The sequence below is a fragment of the Pteronotus mesoamericanus genome, unplaced genomic scaffold, assembly GCF_021234165.1.
Source record: "Pteronotus mesoamericanus isolate MK-2021 breed Mesoamerican mustached bat unplaced genomic scaffold, CSHL_Meso_final contig_203, whole genome shotgun sequence".
NCBI lineage: Eukaryota > Metazoa > Chordata > Mammalia > Chiroptera > Mormoopidae > Pteronotus > Pteronotus mesoamericanus.
In genome coordinates this window covers 648,777-666,505 of record NW_026555087.1, presented here as the reverse complement: position 1 = coordinate 666,505, position 17,729 = coordinate 648,777, and the positions used below count along the sequence as shown (strand labels likewise).

Genomic DNA, 17,729 nt, shown 5'->3' with positions numbered 1-17,729 from the left:
GGGTGCACAGGTGCCCGGCCATCGCCCCACCGAGCATCGGCCCGGAGGGGAGCCTGGCCCGAGGTCACACTCGGCGAATGCTGGCTGGTGGCGCCTCGGTTTCTCCACCGGTGCTCCGGGTGGGGACCGTCCTCATCCCTGTGGAACTGACTCCAGGGACGGCAGGTGGGGCACCACCACCACCTCTCCAGCGGAGAGCCCGTCTCGGCTCTCACGGGCAGGCCTCCGGGGGAGCGGCAGCTCGAGTCCGCCCCGGACGGCGCCGCCAGCGGGCGCCAAGCGACAGCAGGCCCCGCGTGCTCGACCGCGTGGCTGCCCACGGCCCGGCCCCCCGCACCGCGAACCTCGAACAGCCCCCTAACGACCAGGCCTCGGCTGCAGCCACCCTCCGTCGGGCTCTTCCATGCCCAGGGTCACTCTTTTTGGAGCCTTGAACATTCTAGAACAGTGGCGGCAAGTGGGGCCTGACTTCTCGGAGGCTTTGGGCCTCGGGGCTGCCCGGGGCTGCCCGCAACGCCCGCGCGGGCAGGGACGGGGCCTCTGCTCTTGGTGTGGGAGCCGCGCAGATGGCGCGCTCCGCCCCCAGGTCTGCGCACAGCAGCAGTCGCCGCAAACGCCGCGACGGAGGGCGGGCCGCGGGCTGGGGCGGGGGGGGGGGGGGCACCCGCCCTTCCCCTCGGCAGCCGGCCCGGGCGCTGAGCGCCCTCCGGCCGGCCTGCCCGCTGGTCTGGCCTCCTCGGATCTGCCTCCCTCTCCTCCTGCCCCTGCCTGTCACGTGGGCCCCAGGCCTCCCTCTCCTCAGGAGGCTCCGAGGTGACTGACAGATAGAAACAAAGCAAAAGAACAGGTCCAGGAGACCAGGCGCAGCCCAGGGCAGCGGAGGCAGGACAGGAACCAGCACCCGCCCACTGGGGGAGGCGGGGTGCCCTGAAACCCACGTGCCCCCGGGCCTCAAAGTGTGACCTTATTTGTAAACAGGGCCTTTACAGATTGATTAGTTGTGACGATGGGGTTGCACTGGGGTAGAGTGGGCTCTAAATCCATTGATCAGTGTCCCCATAAGAGGTCACGACAGACACACGGGTCCCGCCACCTTGATTTCAGACGCCGGCCTTCAGGGCGGGAGAGAACACATCCCTGCTGGTTTACGCCCTGCGGTTGGTGGCCATCTGCCAGTGCAGCCCCGGGCAACCAGCCCAGCGCCTGGACGAGGGTCCGGGCCCGCCGGCAGCCCCCCTCGGCAGCCGTACTCACTGGTGGTGCTCCCCGACATCTGGATGATGCACTTGGAGTCGCGGCTCATCTCCCGGGAATTGAAGGGGCGGACGCGCACCGCCACCTTCACCGAGGCCCCGGCCATCTCTGCGGCCTGTGCGGGTCAGTCCTGGCGGTAGCGAGAGCCCCGGCGGGCACGGGAGGCACCTTGGGGAGAAGGGAGAGGTGAGTCGGACAGGGTGTTCGCAAAGGAGGAACAGGCGCTTCTGGCTGGCGGTTGAACCCGCTCCCCTCCAAACCCTTCCTGCCCGGCGCCCCCAGCCCCAGCCTACAGGACAGGGCCGGAGGGGCAGCTGCAGGAGGGATACGTCCTGGGTTTTAGGAGAGAAAGCCAGTGGGGGAGGGGGGAGCCCAGGAGCTGGAGGTCAGCCAGGAGGAGCCGCGCGGCCATGGGACCCAGAAAGCCTCTGGGCTCCCGTGGAGGCCGGGTCCGGGCGGGACCGAAAGCACGCGCGTGCGGAGTCTCCGGAAGCCGCGCTAGACCCTGTCGTGGGTTGAATGAATTATGTCCCCTCGAAACGGACGTGTGGAAGCCTTAGCCCCAGGACCTCAGAGCACGACCTCACTTGGAATTAGGGTCCTGGCGGATGTAACCGGTTGAGATGCGGTCACACTGGGGGTGGGCGGGCCCCAGCCCAATACGACCAGCGTCCTTATCATAAGGGACACCTGGACACAGGCACCCCCGGCACCCCCTGTGAAGACAGAGGCAGAGACGGGGCGACGTCCCAACGAGCCCAGGAGCGCCAGACGCAGGCAGCAGCCACCAGGGCCGGAGAGGCCCGGGACCCACGCCAGCGCCTGGGCCTCGGACTCCGGCCTCCAGACGGCAGACGACGGCCTTCTGCTGCCTGAGGCTCCGCGGGGCTGCTTTGTGACCGCAGCCCCGGCAGGTGGGCGGGGACCCCGGGCCTCCGCCCGCGCTGCCCCCACGAGGCAGGAGGCCAGGGGCTCTGAGGACCAGCTGCGGGCCGGTGTGAGGCGCCCACGGAGAAGGGGGGGGCCCCGCCTCCGCCTGCGGCTGCTGTCACCACGGAGGGCGGGTGTCTTGCCGGGGAACTGACCGGGACCACGACGCCCCGTAGCAGGAAGAACGGAGCCTAAAAGGCACAGAAAAGGAACATCGCAGAAAGAGACAAGGCAGGGGCGAGAAGAAAGCGTGTGTAAAAACCTCCTAAGCAATGTCCTCAGCAAGAAAGGTGGCCTCGCCCCCGACGGGGGGAGGCTGAGGGGAGAGCGGCGGCTCCGCGGCGGAGCAGGCAACCCCGGCGAGGGCGCCGCGGCCTTCACGCCCGCCTGGAGGTCCCCTTCGCCCGCACCAAGGGGGCAGCGCCCCCCGAGCACGCAGGCCTGGGTGGGCTCTGAGCCAGCTCGAGAGGACTGCACCGGGCCCGGAAGCCTGCAGGTCGGGGCTGGGCAGACACAGCGTCGGCAGCCGGACTCAGACGAGGCGGGAGGGGCTTCCCTGTGGGAGGTGGGGGCTCGGGGAGCAGCAAGGCCCGGGCTCGGTGAGGGGTCCCTCGTGACACCCCATCCTTCCCCCGGCAGGGGCGCAGCCCCGGGGCATCCTCCACCTGCCCACGCCCGACCGAGGCGCCCAGGGGAAGCCGGCCGCGGGGCGGGGGCGGGTGCTCCCGTGGTGGCCCTGGTCCGGCTCGGCGTCTACCGCCCGCTGCACCCAGGCCTCGCCTCCCCGCGAGGGGAGAGCGGGCTCCATCCAGCCCAGCGGACTGGGGTCTGTCCCCGTGCCACGGTCAGGGCAGGGGCACAGAGAGCGGAAGCACCGTGGGGGGTGGGGGCCCCAGGGAGGCCAGGGGAGGGCAGGCGTGGCACAGCACCACCCCGGCTCCAAAACGGGCACACGGGGACTGCGTGTCGCCGTGGCAGCAGCGCCGTCACAGGCATGAGGGACGGTCTGCGACACCAGGGCAGGCGGAGCCTCCAACCCCCTGCTGGGAACGCGATTCAAGGGGACACGAGGCACACACTGCTGAGCCCCGAGGGGACTCCTTGCCTCCCCCTCGCCTGCGCGGGAGAGCCTGGCCCGGAGACCCCCTTGCAGCCATGCCCCAGCCTCCTCTCTGTGAGGACGGGGCGGGGACCAGGACCAAGAGCAAGAAGAGCGTGTGGAGCGCCCGGGCCCATCCCTGCGGGTGGAGGGGACAGTGGCAGCGCAGGGTCCAGGCACAGCTGGGGTTTCCATCGCGGGCTCGGCCCGGGCCAGCTCCTAGAGTCCCCAGAACCCCCCGGGCAGGACAGACAGGGAGCAGGACTGCCCGCCCGGCCAGCCCCGTTCTTCCAGGGCTACGGAGAGGGAAGCAAAGGCCCGCCCAGCCAACCACGGAAGGCCAACGATCTCAGGACGCGGCGAGAGCCCAGGCGGGCGGGGAGCAGAACTCCCCGGGGGCTGGAATCTCACCCACCCCCCCGCACAGCCCCCCGCACCCTCAGCAGCACCTGCATCCACCCCCCTGAGCACTTCTGCGACCCTGCTTCGCCTTCTCGCATCCGCAAGTGGCCCCCAGGGCTGGGCTGGGGGGACGCGCCTCTCAGAGAACCCAGGACTCCTTGTGCGGGAAAATCTTTGCACTTTTGTAATTGAGGAAAGTTTCAGGACCGTCGGGCGGAGGTGGGAACTGCGAGAGCCAGGCCGTGAATTCCTGGTGAGGATGTGAGTCTGAGTGAGATTTCTAGCAAGCTGCTTACGCAACACGCCCTGTGATTAATGACAAGTGCTAAAATAGGAACTGATCACAGATGAAGAATATATTTATGCAGGCAGGTGTTCAATGCGATATTGCAAAATGTGCAGTTCTCCCCCCATGTAGCTGTGTTCGTTCAGAGCAATTCCAATAAGCAAAATATTCCCGCAGGATTTTCAGAGCAATCTGGCAAGACTTTGGAAGTTTTGGAAAATAAAAACAAAGAGGGAGTGTATCCCTTACCAGCCACCGCACTAACTGTAAAGCTAAGATAACGTCCGAAGTCTAGCAGCGACACGTGGCGGACAGCTCGGTGGGGAGGACTGGGCACGGCCGCAGACACACAGACGTGCGACAGATACGCGACAAACCCGCGACACACAAGCCCAACAGGTGCTACGGCAGCGTGTCAGGGAACGGAAGACTGGCGCCGGGACGGCTGGTTCCCCGACGTTGAGAAGCAGCTAGAGCCGCACAGCTGGCGGCACCGTGAGAACCGAGTGGAGTCCGCCGGAGGCGCTGGGGTGGAGACCGTGCATTAATACCAGGCGCAAAGCAAAGGGAGGCTTCTGCCTCCAGGGGGCGAACCGGGGGCAGCAGGGAGGCGCCCCCTCCCACCCTGCACACCTAGAGACGCTGGATGAAAGTGTTCAACCCGCTTAAAGGAATCAAAGAGCTGCTGAAGCCCTGCAGACGGCCAGGCCAGGCTCCAGAGACAGGAGCCGCGGGGCAGGAGACACCTGGCATCCCTCGCGCTCTCTCTAGGGGCAAGTCTGCGTTCCGGTCACCAGGCAAGAGGCTGGGACCCTGGGCTTCCCAAGGCAGAGAGCCTGGCTGAGGACGGGAGGGGCGGGGAGGCCTGCAGAGCCTCTGGTCAAGAGAAACAAAGCTGAGAGGCCAAGATCCCAGGAGAAAGAAATACAGAATGAAGCCAGACCAACGGCCATTTCCCCCCGTAAGACACAGGCCAGACACTGAGGGCGTGAGGAGTGGACGTTTAAACACTCACGCAGGAAGCCTCTGAGCACCACAGAGGAGTCTCTGCACTGTCAGGCGCTAAGGAGACAGAGGAGCTCAGGGTCCCGGGAGGTGGGGCCCTAGCAATCACAGCAGCCCAGGGTGGAAAGCCCCGGAAGGCACGGAATCTAAAAGCAGGGCGGAGCGTCGTCCCAGCTGCTGGGCTGCCTGAGGCAGCCGTCGTGGAGTTAGAGACGACCCCGCACTCGACCCCGCACTCGATCTGCCAGGAAGAGAAAAGGCGAACCTTCTGGAGCCTCTGCTGTGTTTTTTAAGAGGTGATGCCGGACGTTAAAATATAAGTCACCAAGCAGGACAAGCGACAGGACTCCGTGATTCAAAACAAATTGGGGAGGGGGAGGAAGCAAAGGAAAACCCAGAGAGAGAAAAGACACATACCTACACATGATCCAGATCTGGGAGCTGCCAAACGGGAACGTGAAAATAACCACAACGCATAGGTTCAAAATAAGAGAGAAAAGGATGAAGGAAAGGAATGGGAAAATGGAGAATTTTGCAAGAGGACCGAAACTATTTTAAAAAATCAAGTGGACATTCTAGAACGGAAAACAGGACCTGAAACTACAAACCCGAGAGCTGAGACGCGGAGGAAGACAGCCTTTATGAGCCGGATGACAGGTCATTAGAAAGGTAAAGGATGGAGGAAAAAGTGGAACATACAGAAACAGGAGCCCGAGAGGCACAGGGCAGAGTGAAGCGGCCTCACGCGCCTGCAGGCGGGAGATCAAAGGGAAGCAGCGGAAGGGGCCGCCACACTCACAACCAGAATGACCATTTACAGCCTCAAACTGCGGGCGCTTCTCGACCCACAGCTTCACGGAGCTTTGAAAGCACAAAGCAGCATCTCCCCCCCCCGAGGCCCCATCACAACAAGGCTGCCGATGCCAAAGCCGACGAGGAAAATCTAAAAAAGCAGCCAGAAAAAAAAAAAGACATACAACCTCTAAAAGAACACAGATAAATTGGCAGTGGACTCCCCACCAGAAAAGACAGACGCCGAAGGCAAGGTCCTGCGGATTCGACGTCGTGTACGTGGAAAAATGGAACTTCCTCTTCGAGCCTCCGGGACACCTGTGTCAAACGCTGGCTCAACCATTTAAAAAGGCAGGAAAAGAACGTGTGACTCACAAGTTATTGGCAGGACAAATGAAAAAACTTCAGGTATCTTTAGGACCCCAATAGGAGGCGACTAAGAAGGAAGAACAGAACAGAAGAAAGATGGGTCAGGTGCAAACTGACATTTAAGGCCACAGCAAAAAGCCCCACTCAGTCAGCACGGGCTGAACACGCCAAGTAAAATGGAGCCATCGCCAGAACAGATTTTTAAATAATAAAGAATAAAAAATAGAGATTGAAAATGAAAAAAAAAAAATAGAAATTTGGGGTCTGCTTGTTCTGTCAGGTACTGAGAAGGAAAAATACACTGGTTGGCCAAACAGTTCATTCGGATTCACAGTGACACTAAAAGACACAGTTTTCACTTTCGCTAATAACTGGAGGGGACGACGCAGCCACCGTTCTGTCCCACCACCTTCCGCCACCTTCCATCCTCCCACAACGTCCTCTCTTTTGAAGCAAAGAACTGTTCCCGGTGCCTTTTGCAGTCTTCCAGGGCATTGAAATTTTTCTCTGTTAAGAGACTTTTCTCCGTTACGGTGCAGCGTGTGTGCGGTGACCTCAGCGGACGCGTCGGGACTTCCTAGCCCGGCAGGGACGGGTTTTGCCTGGTCGTTGAAGGAGCGTGCGGCCTTGTGCTCTCCTGACGGAAGAGCCTGCGCTTTCTGCTGACTAGGCCTGGTCGCTTTTCACCAAGTGCTGCTTTCAGTCGGTCGAGTTGGAGCCGAACTGGCCGGGATCCGTCACTTGGTGCTTTGGAAGGAGCTCGTGACCGAGGTCGCCCTTCCCCGCCTGCCACACACACGTCGCCCTCTTGGGCGGAGACCGGCCTTCAGCGTGGCTGCCGGTGGTTCATTTCGCTGCCCTGCAGTCTCTCCCGTTCCACGTTATTGTAAAGGGCCCACTTTTAAGGGCCCGTCATAATTTGGTTTAAAAATATTTAAAAAATGTTTTTGTTACATTTAAGTAGAGAATCTCACCCAGAAACACCATCAAGAAGGGTTTTTTTTGCCTCTGTGGAACCCAAATATCAAAGCGACTGGCATAATCCCGCTGGCGTGAGGGATTTTCAACACGGGACTTGGGTACTGTGAGTCCGCCGCTCTCTCCCACGTGCTGTAATGTTGATTGTTCTCAACTAATGTTTCGATTTGATTGCTACCAACTTCAACCGCTCTCCCGGACTGTGGACCATCGTCCAGTGAGAAGTCTCCAGCATGCAACTTCGCAAACCACTTCTGGTACGTTCGATCAGTTGCTGCACCTTCTCCACACACTGCACAGATTTTTTGTGTGTGTTTCTGTTGTGTTTCTGCCTCTCTTGAAATACTAAAGCATCATATGCCAAAAATGTTGTGTATTTTCTTCCAACTTCAATATTAAAATGTCTACACAAAAATTCCCCATTTTGATAAGTTTTTCTAACGCATGCTGATATAACAGCTGTCATGATACACTCTAACAATATTGTTTGGAATGAAGTTAAAGACAACTAAGTACTGCAAGAGCCATCTTCTGGGGGGAGGGGAACGAACGAACTTTTTGGCCAATACAATATATTGTGCACATTCCTTTAAGGCGCACATAGAACATTTACTAAAATTAGTGATAGGCTGGTCATAAGGCAAACTCTAACCAATTTCAGTTTAAAGTGAAAATCTTAAGACATATATTCTCTGACTATGGTAGAATTAAGCTGTACATCAATATAAAAATAAAAAAGGGCACAGAATCCCCCAACTGCCTGACCATTAGGCAACACACCTCCACATGAGCCGCGGGTCAGAAGAGACTCTGACAGGAGGTCAGACGACGCCGAACTGAACGCTGAGGACCAGCGCCCCAGCGCCCCAGCCCCGCGGGACCCACTGAGGCAGGGCCCCCCCAAGGGGACGCGCGGCTTTAAAAGCGCGGGGGCCGGGGCCCTCACATCGCTCCCGGTCCATCCAGACCCCAGCCTCCCGCGGGGGCTTCAGGGCTGGAAGGTTCGCCTTGAAACCCGGTGCGTGTGACCCCACAGCCGAGGCGCCACGGGCAGGGGCTGTTGTTGGCAGCGCTGGGGGCTGCAGGTTCCCAGGAGGGTGCTGGGTGGGTGCGCCCGGGGGACCGGACGGAGGAGTCGGTCTCTGCAGCTCGGACTCCGTCCACCGGGGCGGGGCCCACGAGGGACAGGAAAAGGGGAGAGGGAGGCAGGAGGAGGAGCAGGGTGCGGGGAGCCCCGGGACCCTGACTCTGGCTTCCACCAGCCAGAAGAGAGAGCCTTCTTGATCCCTCCACCCAAGACATTGGGTGGACACCCCAAAGAATTCGATACTTTGAGGTTTAACCATCCCGGGAGTAACTCTAGGACAGCTTGAAATCGGGTCTGGGAAGATCAAGCTAGTCCCCTAGCAGCTCAACTGCCCGGCGCAGCAAAGCCCGGCGCGCTTCACGGCAGGGAAGTCTTATTCAGACGGCCCGCGGTCCCTGGAAGTGTCCAGAATCGGCCGGCCGACAGCGAGGAGAAAACTATCTCGGGCAGAGCCTGAGTTTTCCTACAACCATTAAAGAAATAGTTAAAAAAAAAATCCACCCACCAAGTAAAACAGCAGACTCAGGCAATTTTTAGATGCAAGTTCTACCAGACATTAAAACAAACAAACAAACAAACAAACAAAACAGGTGATTCCAATCTTACACGAACTCTTTATGAGAACAGGAAAAAGAGGGAGACAGAAGGAGAGAGATCATATCCCCAAATCGCTCACTGAGGCTAAGATGACCTGGGCATCAAATTAGACATAGAGAAGTGGAGAAATGACCGATTTCACCGATGCACATAGATACAAAAGTCCAAAGCACCAGCAGCAGAGTCAGGCAGCAAACAGAAAGGACGATGCAGCCGCCCGCTCATCCCAGGACCGCCGGCCTGGGGACGTCACACACAGCCGACCGCTAGCAGAGCTGTTTCGCGGAATTCACCGCACACCGCGCTGAAGGAGACAAACCCAAACGAGGCTCTCAATAGAGGCTGAGGAAGCATTCCGTAATTTTCAAAACTCCTGTAGGACAGACCTCTGAGCAATGGAAGAATAAAAACTAACTTCTTCAATCTCATAATAGGTAGCTATTCAAAAACCTACCCAAAATTCACCCTTAATGGTGAAATATCAGGAACATTTCCTTCAAATTCAGGAGCAAGTTTAAAATGCCTGCTATCAGCCTTCCTATTTAGCATCGGAGCGGAGAGCCCCGCCAGAGCGATAAGGCAGGAAAAACAAACAGCAATGACAAAGCTGGGGCTGAAAAGGAAGAGACAAAATTGTCATTATGTGCAGACTGTTCGCTTCTCTACACAGAAACTGAGAGCATCCGCAGACAAATATGTGCAGTAATGGGAAGGTTCGGCGAAGCTGTTAGACACCAACCATGTTGGTACAACCTAGAGGTAAAGAATTTAAAAAAATTTTTTAAAGTACTATTTTAAAAATAACCAAATACAAAGAACCTTTATAGGAATAAATGTCACCGAAGATGCATATAACTTCTATGAAGAAAATTTTTGAACTTTACAAGAAGCGCGACAGAAAAATCTAAATAAAAAACTATAACCTATTCATGGAAAAGACATTTCACTATCCTAAAAATGCACCGAAAGGAATCTAAAAATTCAACGTAATTTCAAATGAAATTTCCATGACGTTTTTTATGAAACTCGACAAGTTGCTCCTAAAAATGGACAGGGAGAAAGATGCTCAGAACACCCAAAACAAGTGTAAAGAAACGACGAGAGGACGGAAGGCACCTGTCCCCCTGACTGTCTTCGCATAAAGTCACAGCAATTAAGACAGGGGCTTGGGACAAGGCCAGTGACCCCCAAAGTCACAGAAGGGACCCCAGAAACAGACCTACATAGACACAGCCTTTCCGAGGTCTGACAAAGGTGGCTTCACAGGTCAGTGAGAAGACGGAGGCCACTAAACCGGTGGCGCTGGGGCAGCCGGTGTTATGAACGGGATGTCTGCGCCCCCCAATCCGCATGCTGAAGGCCTACCCCGGCGTGAGGTCGTAGGAGGGGTCTCTGAGAGGTGACCGTAGGAGGGGGAGCCCCGTGAACGGACTAGGGCCCTGCCAGGGTCCTAAGAGAGCGTCCTCCCCGCTCTGCTCTGGGCCACGTGCGCCTCCTAAGAGGGGCCTCGCCAGGACCCGACCGCGTCAGCACCCCCACCTCGGACGTCCAGCCTCAGAACTGCACCCAGTCCCTGGCATTCTGTTACGGTGGCCTGAACCAAGTACGACACCTCGCTGGCCACACGGAAAAACACAAAATCGGACCCCGTTTTTATACCCCAATTCCACGCAGATGGATCACCTACATGCAAACAGGAAGTTTTGGACATAAAGAGAATGACACCTCCATGCTGTCCTTTAAAAAGGAAGTCCTAACCCACAGAAAGCACCGGAAGGAAGAGCCCAGACCTCAAGATGCCGTTAAACAGGTGGCAAGAACCCCCCCAGCTGGAGACAAAGACTTTGCGTGCTGACCATGTAAAGAACAGACCAAAGGAAAAAAACACAAAAGAAAAAATGGGCAAAGAGATATGCACAGGCAATTTACATGGCAAGATACTCAACCACAACAGCGACGAAGGAAGCGTCGCTGGAAACCCGCCCCCACGCCGGATCCCAACACCGCACCGCCGGCCGCCCGGGAGGCTGGGAGCATGGGCCGGGAAGGGCGGTCCCCTGGGAGAAGTTCGGCGGCCCAGCCGCCCCGAAGACAATTCAGGGACTCGTCAGGCTGCAGACCCCGCAGCTGCGCCCCTGGAGACAGTGTGCGGCCTCGCAGGAGAACGCGCCGACCGCCGGGCGTCTGCAGCAGAAGAGGGAGGGAAGGGCCGGAGACTGGACACCCACCCGGCGGTCCAGTCACTCGGCGCCCACCCGGGCGCGAAGGTGAAGGAAGCAGAGCCGTGTGTGGATCCTCGGAACCTCGCACACAGGGCTCAGGCAGATGCAGACGACCGCGTCCAGTGACGTACAGTCCACAGGGGACCAGACTCAACATCGGTCCTTCCGGCAGAGAGCCCAGGGCCAGCCAAGGAATTCTGGGAGCACCGGGTATCGCTGTCAGGGTGCAGGGGGACCTCCAGGCCGGGTCTAAGGGGCCGGGTGCTGCCAGGACCTCCCTCCGTCGGCCAGACAGGACCTTCCCCGCCTGCACTGGGGGCCTGCCAAGGGTGCCCGGCACCGTGAGCGCTGTAGGTGTGGGGGCAGCGAGGGTGCGGGAGAGGCTTTGTGTCGAAGGCTGATGTGGGCACGTGGTTGTTTGTGAACACGTCCTGTATTCCGTTTTGTGTGCCCTGACACGCATCTGTTTTAAAGATTTAAGTTCTTTTGAAAAGTCTTGTCATAAAGGGGAGCAAGAACGCAGGCCGCTGGGGCAGAGGACCAGACCCCGCCCTGGCTGAGGTGGGGGGCAGGGCCGCTGCATCAGACAGGCCACCTGCCGGAGGGCGGGGGGGGAACGGGGAGCTCCCCCCAGCGCCGGGGCAGGAGACAAGAAGAGAAAACCCTTCAGGGTCCCTTTCGGGGAAGCCGCTGCTGCTGGCCAGGAGTGGAGGCCAGGAGGTCACGGGCTCAAGGCCGGTACGGAGGTGCAGGCTGAATGGGGGCCTTGGGTGCCTGTGTCCTGGAACAGTCACACCCCCTCGCCCCGCCCCTCTCTCGGGGCGGGGGGAGGGGCGGAGCTCCAGGCAGATGGTAGCAATGGAGGAAAACGTCAGGCAAGAGGGCTGTCTTCAGTGTGCAAGCTGGCCCCCCGGGCCGCCAGCCCCCACCCTTCCCCCAAGGCAAGGTGTGCTGCCGCTCACCCCACCCCCGCGTTCCCACGGGAGCCCGTTCAGGTCACAGACCGACCGGGACCCCACGTGCAGGAGCAGGGGACACACAAGCCCGGGGGGACAGAGAGAGAAACGTGGAAGAGAAGCCAAACCGCGCCAAGGAGCCCCAGCACTCGACGGCCGTCCTCAGGGGCCGCAAGAGGACACCCCGGGTTCGACGCGAGAGGAGGACACCGAGGCGGGGCCGGTTCAAGGCACAGACGGCGGGGCTCTTGGAGGTGGAACGGGAACGCTGAGCACCAAATTCAAAAACAAGACAGAACAGAACGAAAAAACCCTCAACAAAGAGGGCTGAAGATTATCCAAAAACGAGGAGACAGAATGCGTCCAGGAGGAAAAGGCGAGAACGCAGGAGCGCAGCGCAGAGTCCAGGGGAGAGAATGCGCGGGGCGTGGGGGAGTGCGGAAGGGCCGAGCCCCACCAGAAGGGCCAGCGGGCCCGCCCCCGCCGGGCGGGAGCCCCGCAGGGAGGAGGCGTCCCGGAGAGTCCAGGGGGGACGCAGGCGGTGCTGGCAGAGACGCCTCAGAAGCAACGGGAAGCAGCTGGCGGTGACGGGGCCGCCAGCCTTCTGAGGGCAAGGGTTTACCAGAAACAGGTGCCGGGTGACCAACCATCCACCCAGCGAAGGAAGGACAGAGCAGAGACACACTCACTCGGCCATTCGAGACAGTCACACAAGGATGTGCTCCAGCAAAACAAGGCCGGAAACAGAGAAGGCAGCTGCTCTGGGGTCCGAGACACCGACTCCAGCCCGGGCACGAGGGCAAGTGCCAGGGCCGGGGGTCCAGGAAGAGAGAGAGTGACGGAGCCGGGGAAAAGCGAGGACAGAGGGAGCGCACGCAGTACAGGACACAGGCCGCTCAGGCCTCGGGAAGGAAGACACCCAGAATGCCCCACCTGCGTGTGACACCGGGCAAGGCGGGTGGGCCCTCCGGTCTGGCCTGGTCTTCTGCGCCTGCTAACCCTCCCGCACCAGGGACACGGCGCGGCGCAGCCCGGGCCCCGGAAGCAGGCGGAGAACGACACTAAGCCGCTGAGTGACCGCCCCCCGCCCCCGGCCTCAGCCCCACGACAGCCCCTCAGAAGCCTGGGCCCCCTGCTCCACCGCCCTGGGCATTAACGGTCGAGTCCTGCCACACACCATCCTGGCCTGAACCGATGGCAGATGGAGGCCGAGGCCCAGGACATCCGACACCCCCTGGGGCAGCCCTGGGCCTCGCTGCCTGCCTCTGAGGGAGCGGGGTCTGCCGGCGCGGGGGGGCGGGGGCCGCTCCGCCCACAGAACCTGGAGCTGCACGGCAGAAGGCCCCGGGAAGGGAGGCCGCGGCCTCAGGAGCCGGCAGGCCCGAGTGGAGACGCACAGAGGGCCGCACCCTGGCGGGGCCACAGCCTGACTGGGCCGGGCCCTCAGGAGACGGACGACTGGGGCCAGAGCCCCCCTCCAGCCGGGGCAGCGCTCCCTGGGCGCCTGCTGTGCAGAGTGCGGGTCAGGGGCGGGGCGGGCGGGTGGAGGGGTGCGGCGGGGGCCACAGAAAACTCCGCAGGGCAGGAGAAGCTGCGGCGAGAGCCCGGTCCTCCCTGACAAGGCACCGCCCTCGCAGGAGCCGTGGCCTCCGAGCCCGGAGGACCGGACCCCGCCTGCCTCCCGGGGCCTTGGGGGCAGCGGGTGAGGGGCCCGCATGGTGTGTGTACTGCAGGCTGCACCCCACGAATGCCCCGGCTCCTCCTCCACACCCCCGACCTCCTGTGGGGATGGGGGCGCCCTGGGGGTGCTCACAGGGGGTTTCAAGGTGGGGGCAGCCTTTGAGGGGACAGAGCCGCTGCCAACTCCGCACGCGTGCCTGAGCCGATGTGGGGTGAGCATGAGACTGGGGCTCGGGGTGTGGAGCGCGGTGAGCATGCAAGGGTGTCAGGCTGCGTGTGGGTGAGTGTGTGCGGGGCCGCTCCAGCCCCAGGGCCTCGTGGGGCAGGGCAAGGGCTGAGAGCAGGGGACCCGGGCGGCGGGGTCCGGGCCTGCCCCCTCACACCCCCCAGGAGCTGCAGTCTGAGCAGGAGGGGGCCCTTCTCCACCCACAGAGCTGGGGAGAGGCAGGGCGGGGAGGCTGGGGAGAGCGGCCCAGCCCCCGGCAGAGTGTCCGGGTGGGGGCGACGCTCGGGCCGCAAGGGGCTCAGCTTCCTCTCCAAAGGCCAAGCGGGGAAGCTGGGGAGAAGGCAAGTGCGGGGCGGTGTTGAGGGGACACTGCGGCCTCACGAGGGGCCGGGAGGCTCAGCCTCTGCTGTCAGCGGGCTCTGAAGGCGACCCCACCCTCCCCGCGACCCCGATGCAATGGCTCCTTCGCTGGTCCTGGCAGCACGGGACTGGGGGTGCCCGGGGTTAGCCAGCGCCGCTCCGCCGGCAGCTGGGGTCAAGAGTCGAACACGACCAGGTCGTCATCAGGGATCCAACGGCACACGTGCCAGGCCCTGCGGGGCAGCGGGACGCAGGCCCCAGCCCTGGGCATGCCCTTGGGCCGGGGGAGACCCGGCGGTGAGGGCGGCCGGCTAAGGGGACAGGCACGGACAGAAGACTTCACTGCCCACCGGCCTGGCGGTGCCCTTGGACAGCCCCAAGCCGGCCGGTGCGCGGCAGGGCGTGGCCCAGCCCCAACAGGGTTCCGAGAGGCTCCCGGGCATGAAAGGGACACAGGGACAGTGGAGGTGACACACCAGGTTCCCTGTGGCCACCGGGTAGGCGAGCCCTGTCCTGAGCTAAGAACACGACGTGGGTGGTGCCGGGGACCAGCGTGTGCTCACCCTGGGGGTCGCGGGCTGCTGAGCGACCCCTGACCAGCCCCCTGCGCCCCAGGGGTGGCAGCTCAGGCCCTCCCGGCTCTCAGACACACAGGGTCACCTGGGCACCTGCCCTGGCCAGTCAATCCCAAAGGCCAGGGCACGGTTCCCGTGCTGGGAACCCCTCCACAGACCCGCGCCCCGTGCTGTGGTGCCCAGAAGCCACCAAAACGCGCCCCCTGCCACGCCCAGCTCCCCCTCCCTGGCCGCCCAGTGAGAGCTGAGTGGCCTGCACCCCGCCACCCAGCCCCCCATCTCCGCCCCCTACATGTCCCTCCCTCACCCATCCCACCGCCCCAGGGCTCATGGGAGGCCTCTCTGCTCTGCTCCCACAGGACACGGTCAGCCGGGGGCAGCAGAGGTGACACCAAGGAGGACGGGAGGGCAAGGCCGGGTGTCTGGACCCCTCCGCACAGCAGGTCTGGGTATGAGGCCGGCTTCGCCGGCACCACCTCCGGGCTTTGGGCAGGACCTGTCCCCACCTGGCGGAGAGGCTGCAGCCGAGGCCTCGAGGGGCAGCCTGGGGCTGGGGGGGCGCGCACAGCTGGCCTCACACTGCAGGGCCCTGCATGGCAACCTCGGGGTTGGGGCTCTGCCTGCACCCAGAGGATCCCCACCTCACCGCCCTGTGGGCCACCCTGGGGAGGCCGCTCCCGCCAGCCTCACACGCTCGCCTTGTGCTGCAGGCGCACGGGCTCCAAACCTGGTGGCCCTGCCCCACAGCCACACCTGCAAAATGGCGACCAGGTGCAGCCCCCTCCCCCCAGCTGGACCCCGCGGCGCCCCTGTGAAGCCGGAGCTGCCTTCTCAGAGGAGACGCCTCGGGCAGCAAGGTGGCGGGGCCCCAGCCCCTCAGCCAGCTGGGACCAGGCAGCGAGGACAGGTCGGCTGTGACTTCTGCGCCTGAGCCCCCAGGGCAAGGACGGGCCACCGCACCCCCCCCATCCAACGCGGCAGCGCCAGCAGCCCTCTAACCCCACAATGCGGCACCCCCTGTGGGGGGAGGCCGTGTGGGGAGGGGTCCGCCGGTCTCTGGGGAAATGTCCCTATTCCCGAGATCGTGGGCGCGCCTCGGGTCCGCGCCGGGGTGACGTCGCGCCCGCGCCCTGCAGGCCCCATGACTTGGCATTCCCTCCTTCCCCTCCCCCTCCCGGCCCTGCAGCCCGCGGTCCCCCGCCCGCCGCGAGCCCCGCCGACTGCGGACCCCCCTCCACCCCCAAGAGAGCCAGAGGGCGCGCGGCTCACAGGGGGAGGACGACGGCGCAGCCTGCACGGTCCCTCCCCGACAGCCTAGCCTGCCGCGCGCGGAGCGCTGCGGCCGAGGCGTCGCAGCCCCGCAGCCCCCTCCGCGCCCGCGGCCGGGCCACACCTGTTACTGGGGCGCTGGCTGCGCAGACGCAGGCCTGGTCCGCTGGCGGCCCCTCCAAGCCGTTGATCTTTCTGGAGAGGATCTGGGGTCTCTCGGGAAGAGGACACGACCGGGGTGGGGGTGACGGGCAGCACCCCAAGTACGCACGAAGCCGGCGGCCGGGCCCTCCCGCCGCAGCCCCCGCGCGCCCCGCCCGCGCGCGTCTTTGGCTCTCGGATCAGCATCTGCCCTCCCCCACCCCGGGGACCAAGGCAGCAGCTCGCGCCCCAGCCGCCGCAGCCGCCCCCCGGCCGCCGCAGCGCCCCCCCCGCCCCACCGCCAGGGTGGCCCCATCCGCGTCCTCCGTCGTCCTCTTCGCCTCTCCCGCCCGCCTCCGCCGGTCCGGCGCAGCCCGGGCCGCATCCCTGCTCGGCGGCTCCTCTCGGGGAGCGGGGGGAGGGGGGTGCGGGGGACGGCGGGCGCCTCGAGGGACCACTGGCGGCGCTCACCACCCCTCCCCGCGACCCCCTCCCGTCCCCGCCGAGAGCGCCGCCGCCGCCGCAGGACCCGCGGAGCCGGGGCCTTTCTAGGGGCTTCATCCTGCTGGGCTGGGATGAAGGGCGGACACCCCTGAATTTGCCCCATTGTTATCCGCGGGGACGGGGGAGGGAGGAGAAGGGAAGGCGCCGGCGGCACCAGCGGCCCGGGTCGCGACCGGGACACGGGCGCTGGGCGCAGTCGGAGCAGGTGCGGGCGCGGGATGCCCGGCACCGCGGAGGAGGCCAGGCTGGCGGCGGCCCTACCTCTCCGGCGTCACTGGCCGCGTCCCCGCATGGGCGCGAGCAGGGCGCGGGTGCCCGAGCCCGAGCTGCTGCTGCTGCTGCTGCTGCTGCTGCTGCTGTCGCCGCTGCTGGGCTGCACTGGGCGGTGGGAGGCGGCCCCGCGTGACGGGCTGCGCGCCCCCCGCCCCGCCCTGCGCTCTTCCCGCAGCGCTGGTTGGCTGCGCGCGGCGCCCGAGTCCCGCCGCCCGCTGGTTTGCCGGGGGAAGAGGGACGGGCGTCGCGGCCGCGGGGACGGGGCTGGAGCCAAAGGGGGCTGGGTCGGGGCCGTGACATCACCGCTGACGCTGCGACGCGCTGGATGGAGAGGTGGGGGTCTGACCCCCGGGCTGGGACGAGGCGCCCCTTCCCGGCGCGGCCCCCGCGCGCGTGACCGGGCGGAGAACCCGGGCCTGGCGGCGCCCAACGCCGAGGCCCCGACCCAGCCGCGCGGGGTCCCCCGAACCTGACGCTTTTCACTTGCAAACGTGAAATCCCGCTCTGCCTGCCCCACGAAGCCAACGGCACAAACGTGACCTCGCGCGGGGGGGCGGGCAAAACTGGCGTGGGGGGGCTCCTTGCCGCAGGGAGGGCAGCAGAAGCCGGATGGGGACACGGACTCGGGCGTAGCAGGTGGGCTCGGTCAGAGCGCTGGGCCGGACCAGAGCCTCGCGGACAGTGTTCCCGGTGGAACGACCCAGGCCCCGGGCCCGCGGGCCCG

General features: G+C 63.4%; 1 protein-coding gene across 13 annotated transcripts in view; it reads right to left on the bottom strand.

Annotated features, from left to right (window-relative positions):
• The window catches only part of KIF1A (kinesin family member 1A), a 65,228-nt gene extending 48,125 nt beyond the window's left edge, over positions 1–17,103 (bottom strand). For 12 of the 13 annotated variants that reach the window (XM_054570394.1, XM_054570396.1, XM_054570401.1 and 9 more), the window contains exons 1-2: positions 16,994–17,103; positions 1,255–1,422 (exon numbers count right to left, since the gene is read on the bottom strand). In XM_054570394.1, coding sequence (XP_054426369.1) covers positions 1,255–1,360 — 106 coding nt within the window. In that variant the 5' untranslated portion in view covers positions 1,361–1,422; positions 16,994–17,103. Of the gene's footprint in view, positions 1–1,254; positions 1,423–16,211; positions 16,340–16,993 lie in introns of those variants that run through there. The other variant, XM_054570395.1, reaches the window with a different exon arrangement.
• Positions 17,104–17,729: the final 626 nt, after the last annotated feature.